This window comes from Camelina sativa, chromosome 2, assembly GCF_000633955.1.
Source record: "Camelina sativa cultivar DH55 chromosome 2, Cs, whole genome shotgun sequence".
Taxonomy (NCBI): domain Eukaryota; kingdom Viridiplantae; phylum Streptophyta; class Magnoliopsida; order Brassicales; family Brassicaceae; genus Camelina; species Camelina sativa.
In genome coordinates, this window is record NC_025686.1 from 1,112,358 (window position 1) to 1,133,040 (window position 20,683).

At 32.6% G+C, this 20,683-nt stretch overlaps 3 protein-coding genes across 3 annotated transcripts; 2 read left to right on the plus strand and 1 right to left on the minus strand.

Moving 5' to 3' along the window:
• LOC104713296 (probable WRKY transcription factor 47) lies at positions 4,403-7,960 on the plus strand. Its single transcript, XM_010430388.2, has 6 exons — positions 4,403-4,710; positions 4,800-4,877; positions 5,181-5,336; positions 6,148-6,393; positions 6,494-6,607; positions 7,039-7,960. The coding sequence occupies exons 1-6, from the start codon at positions 4,483-4,485 to the stop codon at positions 7,687-7,689; spliced, it is 1,473 nt and encodes a 490-aa protein (XP_010428690.1). The 5' UTR covers positions 4,403-4,482; the 3' UTR covers positions 7,690-7,960.
• Positions 8,716-11,522, plus strand: LOC104713305 (protein S-acyltransferase 18). The gene is made up of 9 exons (XM_010430400.2): positions 8,716-9,019; positions 9,284-9,397; positions 9,493-9,831; positions 9,914-9,982; positions 10,077-10,148; positions 10,242-10,370; positions 10,475-10,555; positions 10,648-10,818; positions 10,911-11,522. The coding sequence occupies exons 1-9, from the start codon at positions 8,969-8,971 to the stop codon at positions 11,415-11,417; spliced, it is 1,533 nt and encodes a 510-aa protein (XP_010428702.1). The 5' UTR covers positions 8,716-8,968; the 3' UTR covers positions 11,418-11,522.
• Positions 11,659-12,297, minus strand: LOC104746993. Its single transcript, XM_010468560.1, has 2 exons — positions 12,204-12,297; positions 11,659-12,104 (listed from the first exon to the last, which is right to left on the minus strand). Exons 1-2 carry the CDS (start codon positions 12,295-12,297, stop codon positions 11,659-11,661), a joined length of 540 nt encoding a protein of 179 aa, XP_010466862.1.

Sequence of the window (20,683 nt, forward strand, 5' to 3'; positions counted from 1 at the left end):
CCCTTTTCAAAGTTGCTACGAAAAAGATTGGCAATTTGATGCCTAATCCCCCTACATGCTGGTCCCAGCTAGTTTTGGACCTCGTTGCTTCTGCATTATTTCAAAAAAAAAAAAAAGTATGTAAGTATATATATACAACTATAAAATTTGTAACTATCGATAAATTTGTATTTCTTTTGTTTTACATGTTTAGTTTTTCTTTAAAAAGTATTCAAATGCTAAATAAAATATATTTCTTTATTATTTTTTAAAAGTCAGGAAATAATTATAATTATATACTAAGTCTTGTTTATTAAAATAAATATATAAATTTCAGAAAATGTACAAAACATCAGTTTATATTGAATAATAGACGATGAACTTGTGTTTTTAAATAACATATATGATGAAATTTAGTGTTAAACAAGTCTTAAAAACATGAATGGTTGATAATGTGCCACAGTACTTTAACTAAACGATTACAAAATTATACTATAAACTTGTAGGTACATGATCCGAAGCGTACAATATTGGACTACTTTATGATTATCTAAAATATATTTTACTAAATACAATACATATATATACAGTGTTTACATGTGAGGAGAGTAAATATAAGTAGCTAACTAGGAGGTCAAACTTAATTAACAAATCTAGCTAGAATTCCACGATCCCTCACTAGTTAACAACTATCGGCAAAATAGCCGCGGACCATATTGCATGATTAAAATCCTCTTATATGATTTACACTTACATACAAATATGTAACGTATTATGTACGTTATACATTGCAAAAAAATATATATATATCAATAAAATAATTTAAAGAGGGAAAAACTAGTGGACCATATCTTCATCTTGCCTATCTAATTTCTTGTTTGCTTGTTTTTCCCTCCCAAACGTGTGGGCAAAGTGTGGGACTAACTTGTAGACTTTATTTGCTTGTTTTGGGCTTTACCTAAGCGCCGTTTTCGTTTACTCGATTTCTTCTTCCCCATTCCAATTTTAGTTTTCGTTTATGTTTGGAAAGTAGTAAATATTCAACATATAATTATTTTTCTTAGTTCAAAAGCACTCTAGATGTTTGGCATATATGTGAATCACTTTCAAGTTTTGGGAATGATAGTTGGTTACTTCTATACATATCAAAGAAAGAAAAGGTAGAAGGTTATTTATAGATGTGTCATCTCGGCTGGTCTGTGAAGGCACTTTTACTCATGACCAGTTTTTTGCTCGAGCAAGGCATTGAGATAACTAGAGAGATAGAGAAGAAGAAGAATATTTATTAATGTGTCAATTCATAAAAAAACATACAATGCTAAATCAATTTTGCAAATATATATATACGATAGCATTTTTTAATTCAGGGATGAAATGTTTATTGAAACTTTTTTTTGTTTACAGAGAATTATCGTGTTTGGGCAAGGAAGATTTCCTTATCTTTTTATCTCATCTTTTTCAATTTGTATTAGTCTATCATTTTTCAAAATTTTAATCAGAAAACAAATAAAAAACCATAAAATTTCTTTTCATTTACGGAAAACGATGTTTTAACTTATAATTTTGCATCAGTATATCGTATTTACATATCATTTCACGTGAAATATGTTAGGAATTCATGTCTTAATTCACTTTTTTTACATGTTGTATTGATAGTAAGTCATTATTCATTAGAGACATGTGTTAACTAGTTTGATTAGTTTTTTGATTAGAAATAAATTGGGTATTTACCAAAATAATATTAAAAAGGGTATGCACTTCTCATTTGTAACCGTTTAAGTATGAATGAATGAAAAACTTGTTGTACAAAAAAAAAAGGTAATGGACAAGGCCAGAAGATTGACCTAATCTCCCTTTAAATAATCATTCTATTTTTTTTGAGAAAATAAATTTCAGGATTTTTAATAACAGAAAATATATAATGATATTTTGGTAACTGTAAGAAAAATATACATTGCTATTTTAATAATTGTTTACTGCTATATACTTTTTAAAAAATCATACCAAACCAAACTGCATTTATTATTTAAGGTATATTTAAACTTATCATTGACTTGCTGATATATGAAATCTCCTCACATGGAAATTGCAAAGATCACGACTTGAAAGTTGAAATGTTGGACATGTATAAACCAAAAAGAAAAAAAAAGAGAAAAAAAAAAAAAACTCGTATGTATTAAATTTTTCTCTATGTTCTAGTATATTATAAGTTTATCAATTATGAAATGTTGTTTCTCGTTTATTTATATTTTATAGTACTAAGTACGATTATTAATATATAATTAAATAAAAACCCTAAAGGAAAAGGACCTTCCAGCTGTAGATTTCAGTGTCAACTGGAAACATGGCATCTTCTACATCATTGACCAAAGTTCTTTCCACATCTTCCATTAAATTATTTTCTTTATATTTTTGATAGATAATATCGACATTTATATTAACATCCTCACAAGAAATTGATTTCTAATCACAAGAGACTGGTCGACGAGTAGAAACGCGTAACGAAAAGGACAAAAGTCAGTTATATGTATTTATTTGAAAATTATATAGATCTATAAGAAAATTATAAATCATAATACTTTTTAAAAATGTGATGTTGATTATGAAGAAATACGGTGTATAATATTTTTCAATTATGTGTCCATCGAGCAATAGGAAACACTTAGTCCTTTCATTCTTTGGGACAACTTATGCATAATAATAAACGAAATAACAATGATGCATATATATACGGCATATAATTCTTTCAAATATGCCGTATAACAATGATACACTTAATTCTCTCGCTTAGTGGTAGCTAGCACCTCACTCTTACTGCGAGAAATGATCTAATGCGGTTTCAACTGTGCCAAATTTAAATTTGGTTGCCAAATTTAAATTTGGTTATACTAAAGATTATATGACTCATGAGAAAAAACGTTTCATCCAGACTAAACAAACAAGACTAAATATAATGTAGAGATTAACCTAATCATTGAAAATTCTCATTAACTACTTCATAAGAAAACATCTAATTAAGTTAGTTAGTTACTATAGTAACGTAACACATCATTTAATGATCTATATACTAGGTGTGAAATGGATTATAGTAATTACATACTACCATTATATACTCCATCCGTTTCAAAATATATGATGTTTTAGTAGAAACACACATATTAAGAAAAAGTTACTTTTAAAAAGTTTAACCAATCATATCCAATACTGCATAATATAAAATATAAAATTAATCTAAAAGTTGCATAGAAAGTTGGAAACATCCTATATTATGAAACAAAAATAATCCTCTAAACATCCTATATTAATATAATCCATCCACACATAAAAGTTGTGAAGTATACTTGTATATACACTATATATACTAAAAAAATGTTAGAAAACAAATCAATATAAAGATATCAAATCTGAATCTGAAATAACTAACCAAATCATAATAATATCCATATTATATAAATATATTCTAATGACCTTGCACGACGGTCTTCTCTGAGCTCGTTGACGATGACAGATTAAGAAAATTGAAACTTTGATTAATGTTATAAAAACTATTGTATATAAAAAATGTGAACTACTAAAAAGAAAATAAATGACTTGGTAGTTATAGCTTTCAATGAAATGGTCAAGTTGGTGATTAGGTTCTTTTTTTTATCACCGTCCGATAGTGCCACCGTTATGCCGTGCCGTCAACTCCGTTGACTTCAAGACAACGCTTCTTGTCCTTTTCCTCTTGAGTCTCTTCTCACGTCGTTACTTATCGACGTTTTTTTTTTTTATCTCCGATTTAACACGTACGTCACTCTTTCGATCTTACCCTTTTGTACTTTTACACGTGTACATCTCTGACGTTTTAAACCGAAATGATTTAATTTTAAAATAATATTTTGGATATCCTTTTTCATAATTATATAATTTTCTAAACAGTTTCTAAACAAAATTAGAAAGAAAACAAAATAACAATAACGACGTATATATAAATATTGAGATCACATCTGACATTTAGGAACCACTCTCCAAGATCGATCATCTTCCTATATTTTAAAAGTTGAAAGAAAGAGTCAGACTGATACTTATCATCAATATTTTTCAACACGTCATTTAATTTGGACATTATAAATTTCATATTAACCTTAAGAATATAACTATCGCATTTTTTTTTTCATTATGCATAAGAAAACATAATCAAATAGTATAACATTTGAAATTCCACATCATTTACGTGATTATTTAGGGAGTATAACATAAATTATTATGAATTCTTGAAAATATCAACCAACTAATATAAAAAAAATAAATGCAACAAGAGTTGCTTGGTCATTCTAAAAATGTGTAACATTTGACAAAAGAGTGATTTCTCGTTGAAAATAAGACACCTTTAGCTAAGACTTTACACAACTTAGTTATCCTCATAAATTGAGTCTTTATATAAAGAGACTCTTTCTTTTTTTTTTTCTTCTTTCTCTACATCTCTCTCTCCTTTTATTTCTTTCTTTTGTCTGCAAATTAATGGAAGAACATACTCAAGATCCCCGTGAAATTGCGTTCTTGCACTCCGGCGAATTTCTCCGGGGGGATTCCGACTCAAAGGATGATCAACCAAACGAGTCTTCGGAGGAACATCGTCACGAGTCGCCTATCAAAGAAGTTGATTTCTTCTCCGCCAAAAGTCAGCCGTACGATGATATTGGCCATGTGAGAATGACGACTACCATCGTTGGATCTTCCGGTTTTAATGTAAGGTTCTAAATTATAGATGTGAATAAAATATACTATATGTTTGGACGTTAGTAATTCATTACATAAACTTTTCATTCTATAATTAGGATGACTTAGTTATGGTAAATTCATGGCATGGAACATCAAGCGATGATGGCGATGACAAAACCAAAACCAAAACCCAAGTAAGTGTTTCTGAGTTGTTAATTTTTTTCATCATTCGCTGTAATTTTGGTTAACAACTTAAAACATAGTTTCGGTGTTTGTAAACAAAATTAATCAGATAGTTAATTCTGTTGTATACTTGACTATCTCGGATCATGTGAGTTTCTAAATGCACTTTTTCATTTCTGTATATATATACACAATTTTAATTAATTTTTCTTGTCATATCGTTTAGTTCCGTATACAAAGTTGTAGGTTGTTAATATAATAAGTGAGGTGTTTAATATTATTACTGTTAAAATCAATAATTTTTTTTTTTGCAGATTATTAGGCTGAAATTGGAGCTAGCGAGGCTCCACGAGGAGAATTACAAACTGAAGCATTTATTAGATGAGATCAGTGAGAGTTATAACAACCTCCAAAGAAGAGTTTTGTTGGTAAGACAGACACAAGTGGAAGGTCTACATAAACAACATGAGGTACTTGATATATCATTTCATCAATTCATGAAAATGAGATATATATATATATATATATATATATATATATATATAAAGTAACAGTACTTTATAACTTCTTTTTGTTATGATATTTGTTCTCTTTTTTTTTTTGAAGTTATTTAATATTTACTTGTTTCACAGCTGGGAGATTGGTTTAGTTTTCAGCGTAGGATTTATCCGGTTTCAAAGTATCAATTAAAAATTGAAACCATGTGCAATATAGTTATCTAATAGATGTAGTTCGGTTATGTATTTAGATTTTCATCCCCACCTGATTGAAAAAAGCCATAAGCAAACTAAATGAATACAGCTTTTATTTTATAATATGAAGAAAAAAGAGAAAGAAAATAGCCAAATGACTCGATCAAAAATACAACTAAATATTAAATGGAGAATTAAATTTTGTATTTTTTTCGGAGATATTTCAGACTTAAAAAATCTTTATTTGTAGTTAGGTACGTTCCTCTATATGCATCACATTTTTTTCTGTCGACAGTATGTACGTATATGAGTCTTCGATCGCCTTAGATATTTTTTTTTTTCTGTTTATAGGTGAATGCATCTGTATGTGGTAGTTTATCATATGTATGCGTGTGTGTGTGTGTGTATCTCGTTGTGATCGATCGATTGGTTTTATATGTTTAACTGACCAAATTAATATAATTGAATTATACCAACCCTATAAGATAATTATTATGGAGTGAATTTACTCTCAAATATTTTACTGTCAAACTTCTTACGAAACTAATACATTTTCTTAAACTTTTTAATTTTTGTTTTTGGTGAAAAGGATATACCTCAAGCTGGTTCTTCACAAGCTCTAGAGGACATGAACAATGAAATCGCAGCCACTACCTTGAAACGACGGTCACCAGACGACGTGGATGATCGTGATATGCACCAAGGACGATCACCAAAAACTCCAAGATTAGACCAAAACAAGAGTAATAATCCTGACGAGCAACAAAACCCTCATGATCAGCTACCCTTTCGAAAAGCTAGGGTTTCCGTCAGGGCTAGATCTGATGCCACCACGGTAACTTTCTAATTTATATATGTTACTAAATTTTTCTTTACACATATAACTATACATATAAGTTAGAGAAATTAGATTAATTTTGTTACTTAATATATAGGTAAATGACGGATGTCAATGGAGAAAATATGGTCAGAAAATGGCCAAAGGAAATCCATGTCCTCGGGCTTACTATCGCTGCACCATGGCCGTTGGATGCCCTGTTCGTAAACAGGTTAGTAATAAATTTAGAATTATACCGGAAAAATGCAGAAAAAAAATATTTGATGTTAAATTTATGTATTGATTTATAAGGTTAATTCTATTGGTCAATAATATGTATTATGCGGAGCCGATACAATGACAACGCTAATGAGTTACATATCCTTGTCAACTTATAAAAGTTTAAGAAATTTCAAAAGTTTTGCATAAAATAAATTTGGAAAGTTTTCAAGAAGATAACATGAAAACCATTCCAAATTTAGAAAGGCTTTACTAAATCCCTAGAAAAATTGTGTATATTATTTTTGAATCACAAAAGTAGAGTGCGACATACTTTTAAAGAATACTCAATTGTTTTTATTTTTGTTTTTATTTTATTTTTATATACTCAATTGTCTTACGTAACAAAATAATATTGAGTTGCTTATCTGAATGTGTACATAGGTCCAACGATGCGCGGAGGATACAACTATTTTGACCACAACATACGAAGGAAACCATAACCATCCTCTTCCACCGTCAGCAACCGCCATGGCCGCCACCACCTCGGCTGCAGCCGCAATGCTCTTATCTGGCTCCACCACAAGCAACCTGCACCAAACACTCTCTAGCCCCTCGGCCACGTCATCATCTTCCTTCTACAATAACTTCCCATACACCTCCACAATCGCCACACTCTCCGCCTCCGCTCCTTTTCCCACCATAACCTTAGACCTCACCAACCCGCCTCGACCACTACAACCACCGCCGCAGTTTCTGAGCCAGTATGGTCCCGCCGCGTTTTTACCAAACGCTAATCAAATTAGGTCAATCAATAATAATAACAATCCGCAGTTATTATTACCTAATCTGTTGGGTCCACAAGCACTACCACGTGACATGGTCGATTCAGTTAGGGCTGCGATTGCCATGGATCCGAATTTCACGGCGGCGCTTGCGGCTGCGATCTCAAACATTATCGGAGGTGGTAATAACGACAATAATAATAATAATGATATTATTAATGATAACAAGGTTGATGCGAAAAGTGGAGGTAGTAGTAATGGAGATTCGCCACAGCTTCCTCAGTCTTGCACCACTTTCTCTACAAACTAATTTAGTATCATTATTAAATTATGTTATCTTATATTTATTGTTATTACTACACACATATTATAATGCGTATCATATGTTTTCTGGTGTACATTATATACAAATGGATATGGAGAGAGAGAGAGAGAGCTCTTATAGGTTTTTTTTGATAGGACTATATTTCGGCTACTGTTTATTTTTTGTTTTGTTTTTCATATATGTTGAAAGAATGACACCGATCGATCTGTATCTGCATCTATATATGTATGTATCTTAAATATTTTATGTTAAAAAATTTTGGTGTATTATTTATATATAACAATGTAAGTATAATATGAGTAAATTAACATTTTTGTTATATCGAGTGGATAAAAAGTGGAAAACCAGTGGTACTATCAACGAAAAGGATAAGCAATTTAGTAACTACCTACTAAAAATGTTAGCAATATATTTCAATAAGCGATGAATCGCTGAAACTTGTTGTTATCGCGGATGAATAAAATAAATACGAAGTTGTCCCGCACGTCTCCATTCAGAACATTGATAGTTATAGTCCTATCGCTGGTCACTAACTACTACTAAACAGTAATAGATTAATCATTGATCGAAGCTGCTACTGTCAACAACTGCAAAACAAAATATGATATTGTCGTTGGTCCATGTTACCAATGATTACAAACAAACAAAATATGTAAAGATATGTTAAAGGAACTAGGTTTTAACAGCTTACAATGAACTCGATCTCGGGTTATTCTATCCTATAATGAGTCTTATTTCACCCCATGTAGTCATGTAGATGTAGTTTGTATTCTCCTTTTGCATTGCTCTCAGTTCTACTTCTATCAACGAAACGGTTTTGACCACATCGAAAAAAAAAGTTTATATTTACCACACAACATATGAAGTTTAAGGCCCATTTAAGGCCCAAAGTTTGACATCATTACATAAATGGGCCAATTTATAAATTAGTCATGTTAAAAAAAAAGGTCAATGAATGAAATGAATCATGAAAGAGTCGCCGGATGAGTAAAGTAAAGTAGATCTCCGAGCGTTACTTCAAATTTTGAAAACCCGACCGTTGGTCTCGTCGTCGTCCTCTTCTTCTTAATACAAAAACAAAAAAAAAACAAAACCAAAAACTCAATCAGATTAATTATTATTAAATCCCCTTGAATAAAAAAAAAACCAGAGTAGTCTTTGAGCTAAGAGAGGAGCGGTCTCATGGAGTCATGATTTGCTTAGAGATTTCTTCTTCGGCGAAGATCTGAAAAAAAAAAAAAAATCAAATCTTTTGGAGTTAACAATGATGATGAGACGACGCCATGGCTGGCAACAACCTTTACACCCATTACAGGTTTCACCTTCTTTTTTTAGAAAGTTTCTTACTTTATTTAGAAATCTCCCTGTAACTCTTTCAATTTCATCTACTTCGATCTATTGAGGAGTGAACCTATGAACCTTCTGTGCTGAGAGTTTCTTCAATTTTTGAGCTGAATCAGTTATTTGATAATGTTTATGTGTCACCAGGATTTAAAAAATCTTGACTTTTTGATGAATCCTGTAGCAAAGTTCGCATCTTTTGATTCTTGGTTACTAAATTGAGCTGCTTTGTGTGCAGATTGTGGGAGCTGTTATTTATAGTGTTCTGGTGGTATCCTTTTATGTATTCCTCGGATTCTTCATTGGGAATCGAATAGCTATTATCTCACTTCTTTCAGTTTTCTCCTTTGTGGTAAGAGTTAAACTCAACGAACTTGGATTTGTGTATTGTAATCGAATCTTGAAGAACCAACACTGTGCTGAGAGATTTTTTCATCCTTTTTTCAGGCGGTTTCGGTTATAGTTTTATTCGTGAGGTGTACTGCGATTGATCCTACGGATAAGACTAGTGTTAAGAGAAAGAGAAAGTCTAAATCTAAAGGAGTCTTGATGAAGCTGAGATTTAAGGTTGTTTTGAGTCAAGTTGTTGTGAGGTTTTTCAGGAGATTAGAGAGTAAGATCTTGAGAAATTTTATCAGACGTACCTATTTGGATCCATGGAAAAGCAGTGTGCAGCTTGAACCACTCCTTCCGTTCCCACTTGTTATGAAAGATGATGATTCTTCTGTTACGCCAGATCCTAAAGATGAAGATGACATCTCTTACTGTTCACTTTGTGATTTAGAGGTTTGCCTTTTTCTTTAGTGCACTCATGTCACATTATCAACCACTTATGTCATGAAGACTTTATCTGTGTTTCTTTATTTAGGTTAAACGCAGTAGTAAGCATTGCAGGACATGTAACCGGTGTGTTGAAGGGTTTGATCACCATTGCAGGGTAAGGTTTTTAAGGGAATCTTTGTTTCTGAAACTGCTCTTCTGTCTTGGATTTGTATACATAAGTTTTCACTGTGTGTATTTGGTGTATTCAGTGGCTCAATAACTGCGTTGGGAAAAAGAATTACACTACGTTTATACTCCTTATGGTTTTCGTCTTGCTCATGGTGAGTATTGATTGCTCTCTCAACTACTTAAACATAAACCTGAAACGTTCTGGTTCATTGACATAATGGTATTGACTGGTTTTACTGTAACAGCTAATTATAGAAGGTGGAACAGCCATTGCCGTATTTGTCAGATGTTTTGTGGACAAGAAAGGGATGGAAATCGACTTGAAAAGAAGGCTTTACGTAGAGTTCCCTAGATGGGCTGTTGCTACAATATCTGTATAGTTTCCTATACTTATGTTCTCAACATTTGCTTTCTTCCTCATGACATCTAATGCAGCTTCCTCTTGCTTATGAGTTTGTAATGTTTTGTACTCTTACAGGTTATATTAGTCTTGTTCACAGCCTATGGCTCGGCTGCCATGGGGCAGCTTTTCCTCTTCCATGTAGTTCTCATAAGAAAGGTAACTCTTACAGTCTCCTAACCATGAAGCTAGTATTTATCAGCAGAAGTAGTTTGATTTGACAAGGTAATGTAATGCTCAAATATTTGCAGGGGATGAGAACATATGACTATATATTAGCCATGAGGGAGGAGAATCAATTTGCAGAAGTGGACCCTTTTGATGAATTAGATTCATCTTCAGATGAAAGCTCAGATTTTGATTCACCTGAAAGACCAAGACACACGTTTATCTCCAAATTCATGTGCAGGAAAGCAAATGAGGTGATTGTCTAAAAGCTTTTGTTTTTTGTTTTCCTTCTCTTGTTGTGGCTTTTGAAGGATTCTCAAAGATTCTGTTTTGTTTTTTTAAACAGAATCAGCAGAGACTATCTATAAAGATTGAAGGAGATGAACGTTCACCTTCCACACTGATCAACAAGAAACCAGGTTTTCATGTAAGCATGAACCCATGGAAACTGATAACTTTAAGCAGTGAAAAGGCTCTACAAGCAGCTGAGAAAGCAAAGGAAAGACTGAGAAAACCGAAACCAGTTACCGATACTGAAGAAGATTCACTTAAGCCACTTCCATTAGAGACTAAATTTGGACTTTTGTTAGATCCAGACGACAATACTAACGCCGTGTTACCACCATCAGCAAGTGCAGCAGTAAAGCTTCAGGTTTCACCAGGAAGATTCTCAAGCCCAAGGAGAAGGTTTTCAGGCTCTTCATCTGCCACTGTGCCATCACCAAAGCAAAAATACAGGAGTAACTTTGACTTGAAGCTAACAGAAGTCTCAAGGGAGCTCGAAAGTTACATCTCAAGACAGGTTTTATGTTCTGTGATAAAGCAAGATGGAAGTGAAGCATCACCAAGGTAAAAGAAAAGAGACTGTTATTTTGGCTATTGTTCATTAATTCTGTTACTTAATGTTCTGGTTGGTTTGTTCTCAGTCTCTGAGAAATATTTAAGATCTGATTAAACTTTTTGCATCCTCTTGTTCGACTTTATACAGAGTATATATATAAAAATATGTTATTGAGATGCCAGAATGTTTTAAAAACAAAGCAAGAGAAAACCCTCAACTAACAAATGGATAAAGAAAAGAATGGAATATTAAACTACAAGTTTCCTAATGTAGCCATTAACGTGGCTTCTTCTACTGTTATGTTTTGTCCAAATAATAAACTAGCAATCTCTGGATCCATCTCCTGAGTCAATTCGTTGCGAGTACTGGCTTGTTCACAAGGTTGCTGCTGTTCTTGAGTCAACTTTGGCGGCTCTATTGTTTGATTCGTAGTCATCAACGGAACATTGTCTTGTTCCTCATTGCCTTGTTGTTGAGTCTCCATACGAACCACTGAAAGATGATTGCTCTGATGATATGGCTGACAACAATACGGTTCATCTATGGCTTGGTTCATTGATACTGGAAACTGCGAAGAGAGATGTGTGGCTTGTCCATTAATCTGGTGTTGCTGTTGCTCCATTGAGAAGTTTTGATATTGATCACCCAATATATATTCTTCTTGAAGCTCCATTGGAAGTTGTGAGGGATCTGGTAAACCTTCAAAAAGATGCATGAGATGGTTGTAATCGTATTCGTCTTCCTTGAAACTCGTAACGTTTTGGTGATTTTGATCATTGTGTTGAGCCGAGTATAAACCAGAGCTTCCAATCCGATGATGCACCCCTATGGCTTGAGCCGAGAGTGGAGGATCCGTCTCTTGTCTACAAAACTGGTTAAGGTATTCATCCATGTTCCCATAACCATAATGCTCATGCACAAGGTTGTTAGTCGGCTGTGGGGTCTCTATGGTTTGATTCATAGTCATCAAAGGAACATTGTTCTGTTCCCCATGTTTTAGTTGAGAAGCCAAGTGTCCAACCATATTGTCTTGTTTTTGAGTCTCCATATGAACCATTGAAAGATCATTGCGCTGATGATACGGCTGGCCATACTGGCGCTCCTCTATGGATTGGTTCATCATCATAACTGGAAGCTGTGAAGAGAGATGGGTGGCTTGTCCAATAATCTGGCGTTGATGTTGCTCCATTCGCAACTGTTGATGTTGAACAGCCAATATGTATTGTTCTTGAAGCTCCGTAGGAAGCTGTGAAGGATCGTATGGATGAGCCGAGTGTGAACCATCCATCTCTTGTCTCCGAGGCTGGTTGTAGTACTCAGCCATGTATCCATAACCATGATGCTGATGATTAGACCCCTCCACTAGTCCAAGAATATGGCTTTGCTGATGAGCGAGCTGGCCATAGGAACCAAAGTCTTGGTGCTGCTCAATGCCTTGTTGAGTCTCGCGAGGAGGAGGAGCACCCAAGTATTGAATATCTTCAGCAGAAGCGACATGAACATCATTAGTATTCTGATTCTCTTCTTCCCCACGCGGCGGCTGTATTTGTGGCTGTGGCTGTCCAATCACTATAGGTTCGAGTGTTGGAGCGTATGCATTAAGAGTCTTGTCCTTACCCGGTTTAAACTTGATTGTACACAGAACCACTTCCTGATGAGATCTCTGTTTTACTTGATGATCATCCAAAATATACTCGTGCATCACCCAACCCGTCTTTTTCTTTTTGATTCTAAAGGTTATAAGCTCCATAGTTCCGACCTTGACTCCGTCTTTTTTTATATCCTTATAACCATTCGTCTTCCACGTACCTGCCCCCGCCTTTCGGCTCATTCTTTTCGAGTCAGCTTTTTTTCTCGTAAAGAAGTAGAACCACATGTTCCTTTTGGATCTAAAGTGTCTTACGTGCTGAAGAAGCCACGGTTCTTTCTCGTATATATTCATCTCGTATATATAACTAGAGCTTTTCCCTTCCTTTCTCCAGCGTAGATAACGGTCGATGAGCTGCAATTTTGTGGGATTGAAGCGTGAACCCGGGATTTGAGATCGTCGTCGAGTCACCATCATGATTCGACGGTGGCTTTATGTCTTCACGGCTGTTGTACTTGTGGATGAAGCTTAGCTAGGTAGGTTCTTTGTGTCACAAATTGTGTATGCCCAAGTTTCTTTTTATAAGGCGGAGAGGTCTTTTGTTTTATATATGGACAGGGAAAACACATATAAAAATTTGTTACCAAAAAAAAAACACATATAAATCCTACTCACATTCGTAAAAGAACATCATGCATGTTATTAAAAAGAAAAAAAAAACTATTTTACCTAAATACCAAAATCTAGAACACGTTATGTGATTTATAATACATTTAGGATTGCGCCATTACGTTTTTTTTTTAATTCTTTGAGAAGTAACTTTTTTGACATAATGTATCATATCACCAAGCTATATAGAGTTTCTATAAAGGGTGAATTTGTGTGATAACCAAAACAAAAAAAAAGTATGAAAAATATAACCAATTAATCAAGAAACTTAGGTAACTAACCATTGGTCAATGGCCATTAGGGCAGTTTTGGTGGCAATGGAGAGTGGTGGTGGTTAGTGGCCATAGGAGGGATCTGGCGGTGGTCCGAAGGTCAGTCCCGCGGTGGTAGTCCAGCTGTGGTCCGGCGGTGAGGGACCCGATGGTGGTGGTCCGGCAAAAGTGCTCTGGCGGTGGTCCAGTGGTGAGGGGTCCGACGGTGGTAGTCTAGCCGAGGTGCATACCTCGAGCCTTATCTTTGCACAATTTATCCTAAGCGATCCAATGCATACCTCGAGCCTTATCATTGGACTTCCACCAAAAGGTAGAGATAGCACTCATTAGTTTAGACGTCAACTCCTGTGGCAGTTTATAGCATGACATAACATGGGTAGGAAGTGCCAACGCTACCGATTTAATCATAATCTCCTTACCACCTTTCGATAAACACTTGGCAGACCAACCATTGACTCGGTCATCCAACCGATCCTTAACATAGCCAAAAACCTTAGTTTTCGAACCTTGAAGACTTTCAGGAATACCCAAATAAGAACCCATACCACCCTCTTTAGATATACCAATAACTGATTTTAACTGATCTCTTAGAGCAGTAGGAACCTTTTTACCAAATATGATAGAAGATTTCTCCAGATTAACCTCATGTCCGGAAGCTTTACCATAATTACCTATTATTTTCATTACCGTCTGGCATTCAGTCGCCTCTGCTTTACAGAAAAATAGACTATCATCAGCGAACAGCAAATGCGAAACAGTAGGACTATCACGGGTGATTGTGATACCTGTTAATTTCTTCTCTCGTTCAGCCTTTTTAATATTCGCTATCAAGACCTCGGTACAAAGTATGAACAAATACGGTGATAGGGGATCCCCCTGGTGTAAACCCCTCTGTGGTATAATAGAACCCCGAGGCTGACCATTCATAAGAACTTGATACGACACTGAAGAAACACACCACATGATCTAAGATGTCCATTTCCTATCAAATCCTAATTTAACCAGAACCGCCTCCAAAAAATCTCATTCAACCCGATCATATGCCTTACTCATATCCGTTTTGAAGGCCAGAAACTCCGAATTACACTGTCGGTTGGTATTTAACCCATGAAACATCTCCCTAGCAACAAGAATATTATCTGTGATTAAGCGACCAGAGACAAAAGCCGACTGAGTTTCTGAGACCAGGAGAGGCAAAAAACGTTTAAACCGAAAGCACAATACTTTAAAGATAATTTTGTAGCTCACATTACAAAGACTGATCGGTCTGAACTCCGCCATCCGCTGTGGCCTATCAACTTTAGGAATGAGAAGAATATTGGTCTCATTCAAAAAAAATCTCTAATCAAAGTCACTAGATCCCCTTTCAAAGAAGACCAAAACCATTGAAAGAACATGACCGTCATTCTGATTTCATAAATATGATAATTTCAGATTTTATAGAACTGAGATATCAAAAAAAAAAAAAATCTGCTCTCGACAATTTTTTTTAATATAAAACTCTGAATTTTACATAGATATCGAGAACTAATATAATTTCTCCCATAGTCTATGTAGCTCAGAACCAAATAATAAAATCAAAATACATGAAATAATATACACCATATTGTTTACAGTTTACATATTTAAGTAAAATGTAAATAATATAAACTTAAACATTGATATTATAACAAAGATTTATTTTTCATCTGTATATTTACCACATCATTTTTTCCAAGATGGAGACCTTCTATATATATTTTATCAATTTTTTTGTTACCAAAGTTTTTTTTTTTTCATTTTGGTTTTCTCTTATTATTGTGTAAAAGATGTAGAATGATAAAAATATTATGTTAAATTTTTGATATTTATAAATCTTGACTTATCTTAACAAATTGAAGAAAAAGAAAGTAATGATTAGAACGGCGCAATGAAAGTGTGGTGGGCGCATAACCCATAAGTCCCAGGATAGAAACCTTGTTGCTCTTATAGAAGTTGAACATATAGATATCAATTAATTACAGTTAATTATAATTGACACTGTCAATTTCTTATCAACAGATTTAACACGTATTACGTATTACGATATTGTTAATGAATCAAAGTAAGGTTTCACTCTCTCCTTATTCGTCCACTTGACAATGCAATTTTAATAAAAAAAAATATTTATATTAAAACACAAATTAAAAACAATAAATTTTCACATTTAACTCACATAATATAAAACTGAAATCATATAAATTTTCCCTATAAATTATGCATTAATTTTATTTCTCCACTAAGTTGTATTAATCAATTGTATTAAAACAAAACAATAAATTAGAATTGTAACTCTCATTTTTCTAAATGTAATTTTTCATCATTTCTCTTCCTATAAATACTCATTATCTTATTCTCTTAGTCTATCACTTTTTCATTCTCTCATCTTCTTCCACTACTCTCAAATCTCTTTTTTGTTTTGTTTTGTTTTGTATTTTATTGTTATTGTTGTTGTGTATGGGTTATAAAAATTCAAATCAAATTTTATTGTAAAAGCTTAGTTTTAGAGTTTATATGATATGTATATCTTATATATTTATTTTAATCTTTTAAAATGTTTATCTCCATTTTCTATTTTATATTAACATCTTATAAGTCATTATTTTCATACTTCCTTACAATATTCACCACACCATAAGATCATAAAGTTGAAATGATCCATATTTAATTATCTATTATGTCTCTGGTTATCTCACATATTCATGTATCATTTTAAATAATTTATAAAGATCAATATAATATTTAAAGATCAATATAATTATCCATTTATCCATTTATAAAGACTATTTTGTTTTGTGATCCAATTGTTAAATCTGCAGATATCAATATAATATATATATATATATATATATATATATTTATGATTTGAGGTTTTTGAAAACAAAAAGAACATAATTAAACAATTGGTTTTTTGTGTCTTTAATCAAAATAAAAAATGATCCAAAAAACAAAACATATTCAACTGGAACTTAAATATAAAAATAAAATATAATTTTAAAAATATCATTTCACTAAATTCTCTAAAGATGAAACCATTAGTATGAAATCTAGCACTATAAATTAAATTGATGAGTGAAAACCAAAAAAATATAAGTTATCCTTGGGATTTTAAAAATTATTGAGATTGAAGAATTCATATAATTTTATAAGAAAACTAATTTAGTTTGTCACTTAAAAAGTAATATTTTTTATTTTGAAATATTATGTGTAAGTGTTGAGTTTATATCAACAAACAACCAAATCATGTGAATTTTGATTCAGCCACTTGGTATTCCTTTTATTTTAGGTTATAAAAAATTAAAATATTTATTTATAATTAAAGACATGTAACTCCATTTAACTCAAATGTAACTCCTATCCAATAATTGTACATTAATTCATTCCTCCTACTAACTTATTATCTTTCAAGAGAAATTATTTTTGGTTAAATTTTAATATTTTTTATTTATTTTGGTTGGCTAAACTTATATTCATATTTTGGTTGGCTAAATTAATATATTTCTCATGTAAAATTATTGTTTATAATATATTTCTCATTTTAAAGTTTGAAGCAATATATCATATATATAAAAGTAAGGTTTTGGTCTCTCCTTATTGGTTGATTTTCATTTAATGTTTTCTATTTTTTTTTTTTATTTGCTTTCTAATTGCTTTAAACAATATTTAAGACCCAATAAACACAATACATTTAACTCACACATTAAAATAAAATTATAACTGAAAATAAAATAAATTATGCATTAATCATATTCTACCACTCAATTTTATTCAAACACAATAAATTACTATTGTAACTCTATAGTTCTAAATGTAACTTCCATCATTTCTTATCATATAAATAAGCATTCTCTCAGAGGGAGGTATTTAACTTGATATTTTGAAAGATTTTAAAGTATTCTTAAAATCACTTGTTATTCAATTCATGATTTTAAAAAATCTTTTAAAATCCTATGTTATTCAACTTGAAATTTATGTAAAATCATTTAAAATAATCTAAAATCTCTTGTTATTCAATCATGGATTTATAAAACTTACTTAAAATCTAGTGTTATTCAAAATATCACAATTTTTTTAAAAATGGTATTTTGAATGATTCTGCAAGACTTTTTAAGGTTTTTTAGTTGACAAATATGAGTAACAAAATCCTACCTCAAGAGGTAGGATTTTAAAGGATTTAGAAGAGAAAAAAAACAGTCGATGAAAAATAATTCCGATGACAGCTCTAATCTTCGCCGATCAGCAGTCACCTCCTGAAGTTTCATCTCTTCCTGTGAATTAAACCACCATCTCTGTTCAGTAAGCTCTCTCTCTTCTCCCTCTTAATTTGAATCTCAAGGTTCAATTTTAACTAGAATACCTCAGCTTGTTTTGTTTTTTGGACTGCAATTTGCCTCTGTGTCTGCGCAAAGTATACCTCATCGTCGTAAAAGTATATCTGATCATGGTAAATTAATGGGCTGTTCTTTTTAGAATCCATATATGTTACAACAGGAACATAATTAGCTTCTGATCATTAGATATCAAACAAAACGAATCATGATAATGAAAAGCACAAATAAAGAAGTGGAATGCAATATGTTCGTGGCTCACAAATTTCTACAGAAAGTCACACCACAATTGAAAACTCAGATCACGACACTTCTTCTTCCTTTTGCTCATCTTTTTGGTTTAGGTTTTTCTTCCTCCCTTCTTCATCTCACTTAATTTCTTTGTTGCAGGTATAGTATGACAGTGAACTCACTAAGTCAGGGGAGCAAGCCTCTGAAATATGCTTTGTGATAATGCAAGATATTACGGGTCATTTCGCATTGATCCTTTATCAAGCTGGCTTTAGCAGAAGAGTACAAACTCTTTTGTAATGTAAACTCTACTGCAGCGAAGAAACTTCCCTCAATACTACTCTGGTTCATCTGTTTGCCACTCGGTATCTTTGCCTTGCTCATGATACGGGAAACAATCTCCCGAGTTCCAGGACGCTTCAAGAACTCGGGACGAACAAGATTCAGAATGTTAAACACTTCCTCAACATTGTTTTGGAAGAAAGTACCTGTGAGAACCACCTTTCGAGGAGTCCTGACACGAGCAAGCGAAATAAGCATGTTTGTCTCCTTGTTCCTTGATGTATGACCTTCATCAAGTATAAGCAACGTTGGTTTCTCAAGCAATATCAGCTTACAATCTTCTGAAGCTGCTTCAAAGTTATCATCGCAGATGATTTTTGCAAACTGTTGGACCCAAGAAACAGAATGCTTCTCTGTTCGACCCATTGCCCCAAAACCTTCAACTGTTGTTTCCGTGATTCTGCTTTCACGCTGTAGAAATCAAGAAGGGGGACGTTCTCAACTGCCCACGAAGTAAACTCTCTCTTCCATGAATCTTACATATATATGCGAATGGTTCTCAGCTTTCTACAGAGCTTCACGGCTATGGATCCGCAGGCTAGACCATTGATCGTGTTACCAAAGGGGATCATAGATTCCCAGAAGCATTTTTTACCCAATTCAACAACCAGATTTCAGAGTCTTGCTCCTCAGACTTAGTGAGTTCACTGTCATACTATACATCACAAATGATTTTAAAGTCACACCACAAAGAAGCTTTTTTTCTTTGTTGTAGGTTTTAATTAGAAACTCAAATCTCAACAATGAAATAAGTATGTTATTATGGGATCATCTTGACCAGATTTAGACTCTCTGAGCATAATTTTTTTTTTTTGGCATATAATTTTCTTTCTTTGTATTGTAAAATATTTAAAAATCAGTCAAAGTTTACTAATAAAATCTCATAGAATCTCATAGAATCATATTTCATCTCTTTTTTAGAAAAATAGAAAAACTCTAAAACACAATCAAATCTCCTAAAAGTCTTCTAAATCTTTCAAAATTCTAAAATATTAAAATCCTATAAAATCCTTAAAGTATCAAGGTGAATACCTCCCTCTCAATCTATCATTCTCTCATATTGACATTCTTTTACTATCTCATTTTCACATTCTCTCATTCTCTTCTACAATACCTCAAATCATTTTTCGTTTTTTTTTTTGTTATTTTTGATTTCTTATTTTTGTTGTATGGGTTGTAAAAGACAAATGAAATATCATTGTAAATTGTTAATGCTAAATTTAAATTTTAGAGACTACATGATATATATTTTACATTTTTCTTATTTTAAAAGATTTATCTCCTTTATCTAATATGGATTATTATCTTATAAGTAATCATTCTCTCCTCCTCTCCCACCAATATCAAATGTTGTTATATCTCATATGTGTTGTAAGAGTTTGATTCTATATTTTAATTTAGAAAGTATTATATATATATTCATTGTTCTATTTTTTAAAGATTCATCTTCAGAATCTAATTTGGATTACCATCTTATAGTAAACATTCTCTCCTCCTCTCCTACCAATATCAAATGTTGTTATATCTCATATGTGTAACATATGAATTAGATGTTCCTATTCATTTTAAACGATCAATGTATAACATATAAGCATTTTGTCTTGCAATCACAAGTTCCATTTCCATTGCTTAACTCCATGGTTAAACTATAATATATGTTGTCCTATTTGTAGGAATAACAACATACTTATTTAATTTATTTAAAAGAGCAGATGATTAATCGAAATAAATATTTCTCCAAATTTTATAATTCAATCAGTGAGAGTGAGTGTACTTATTACTTTGGAAAACTTTTACATTGAAGTTCATAAAATCATATAAGAAAACTAA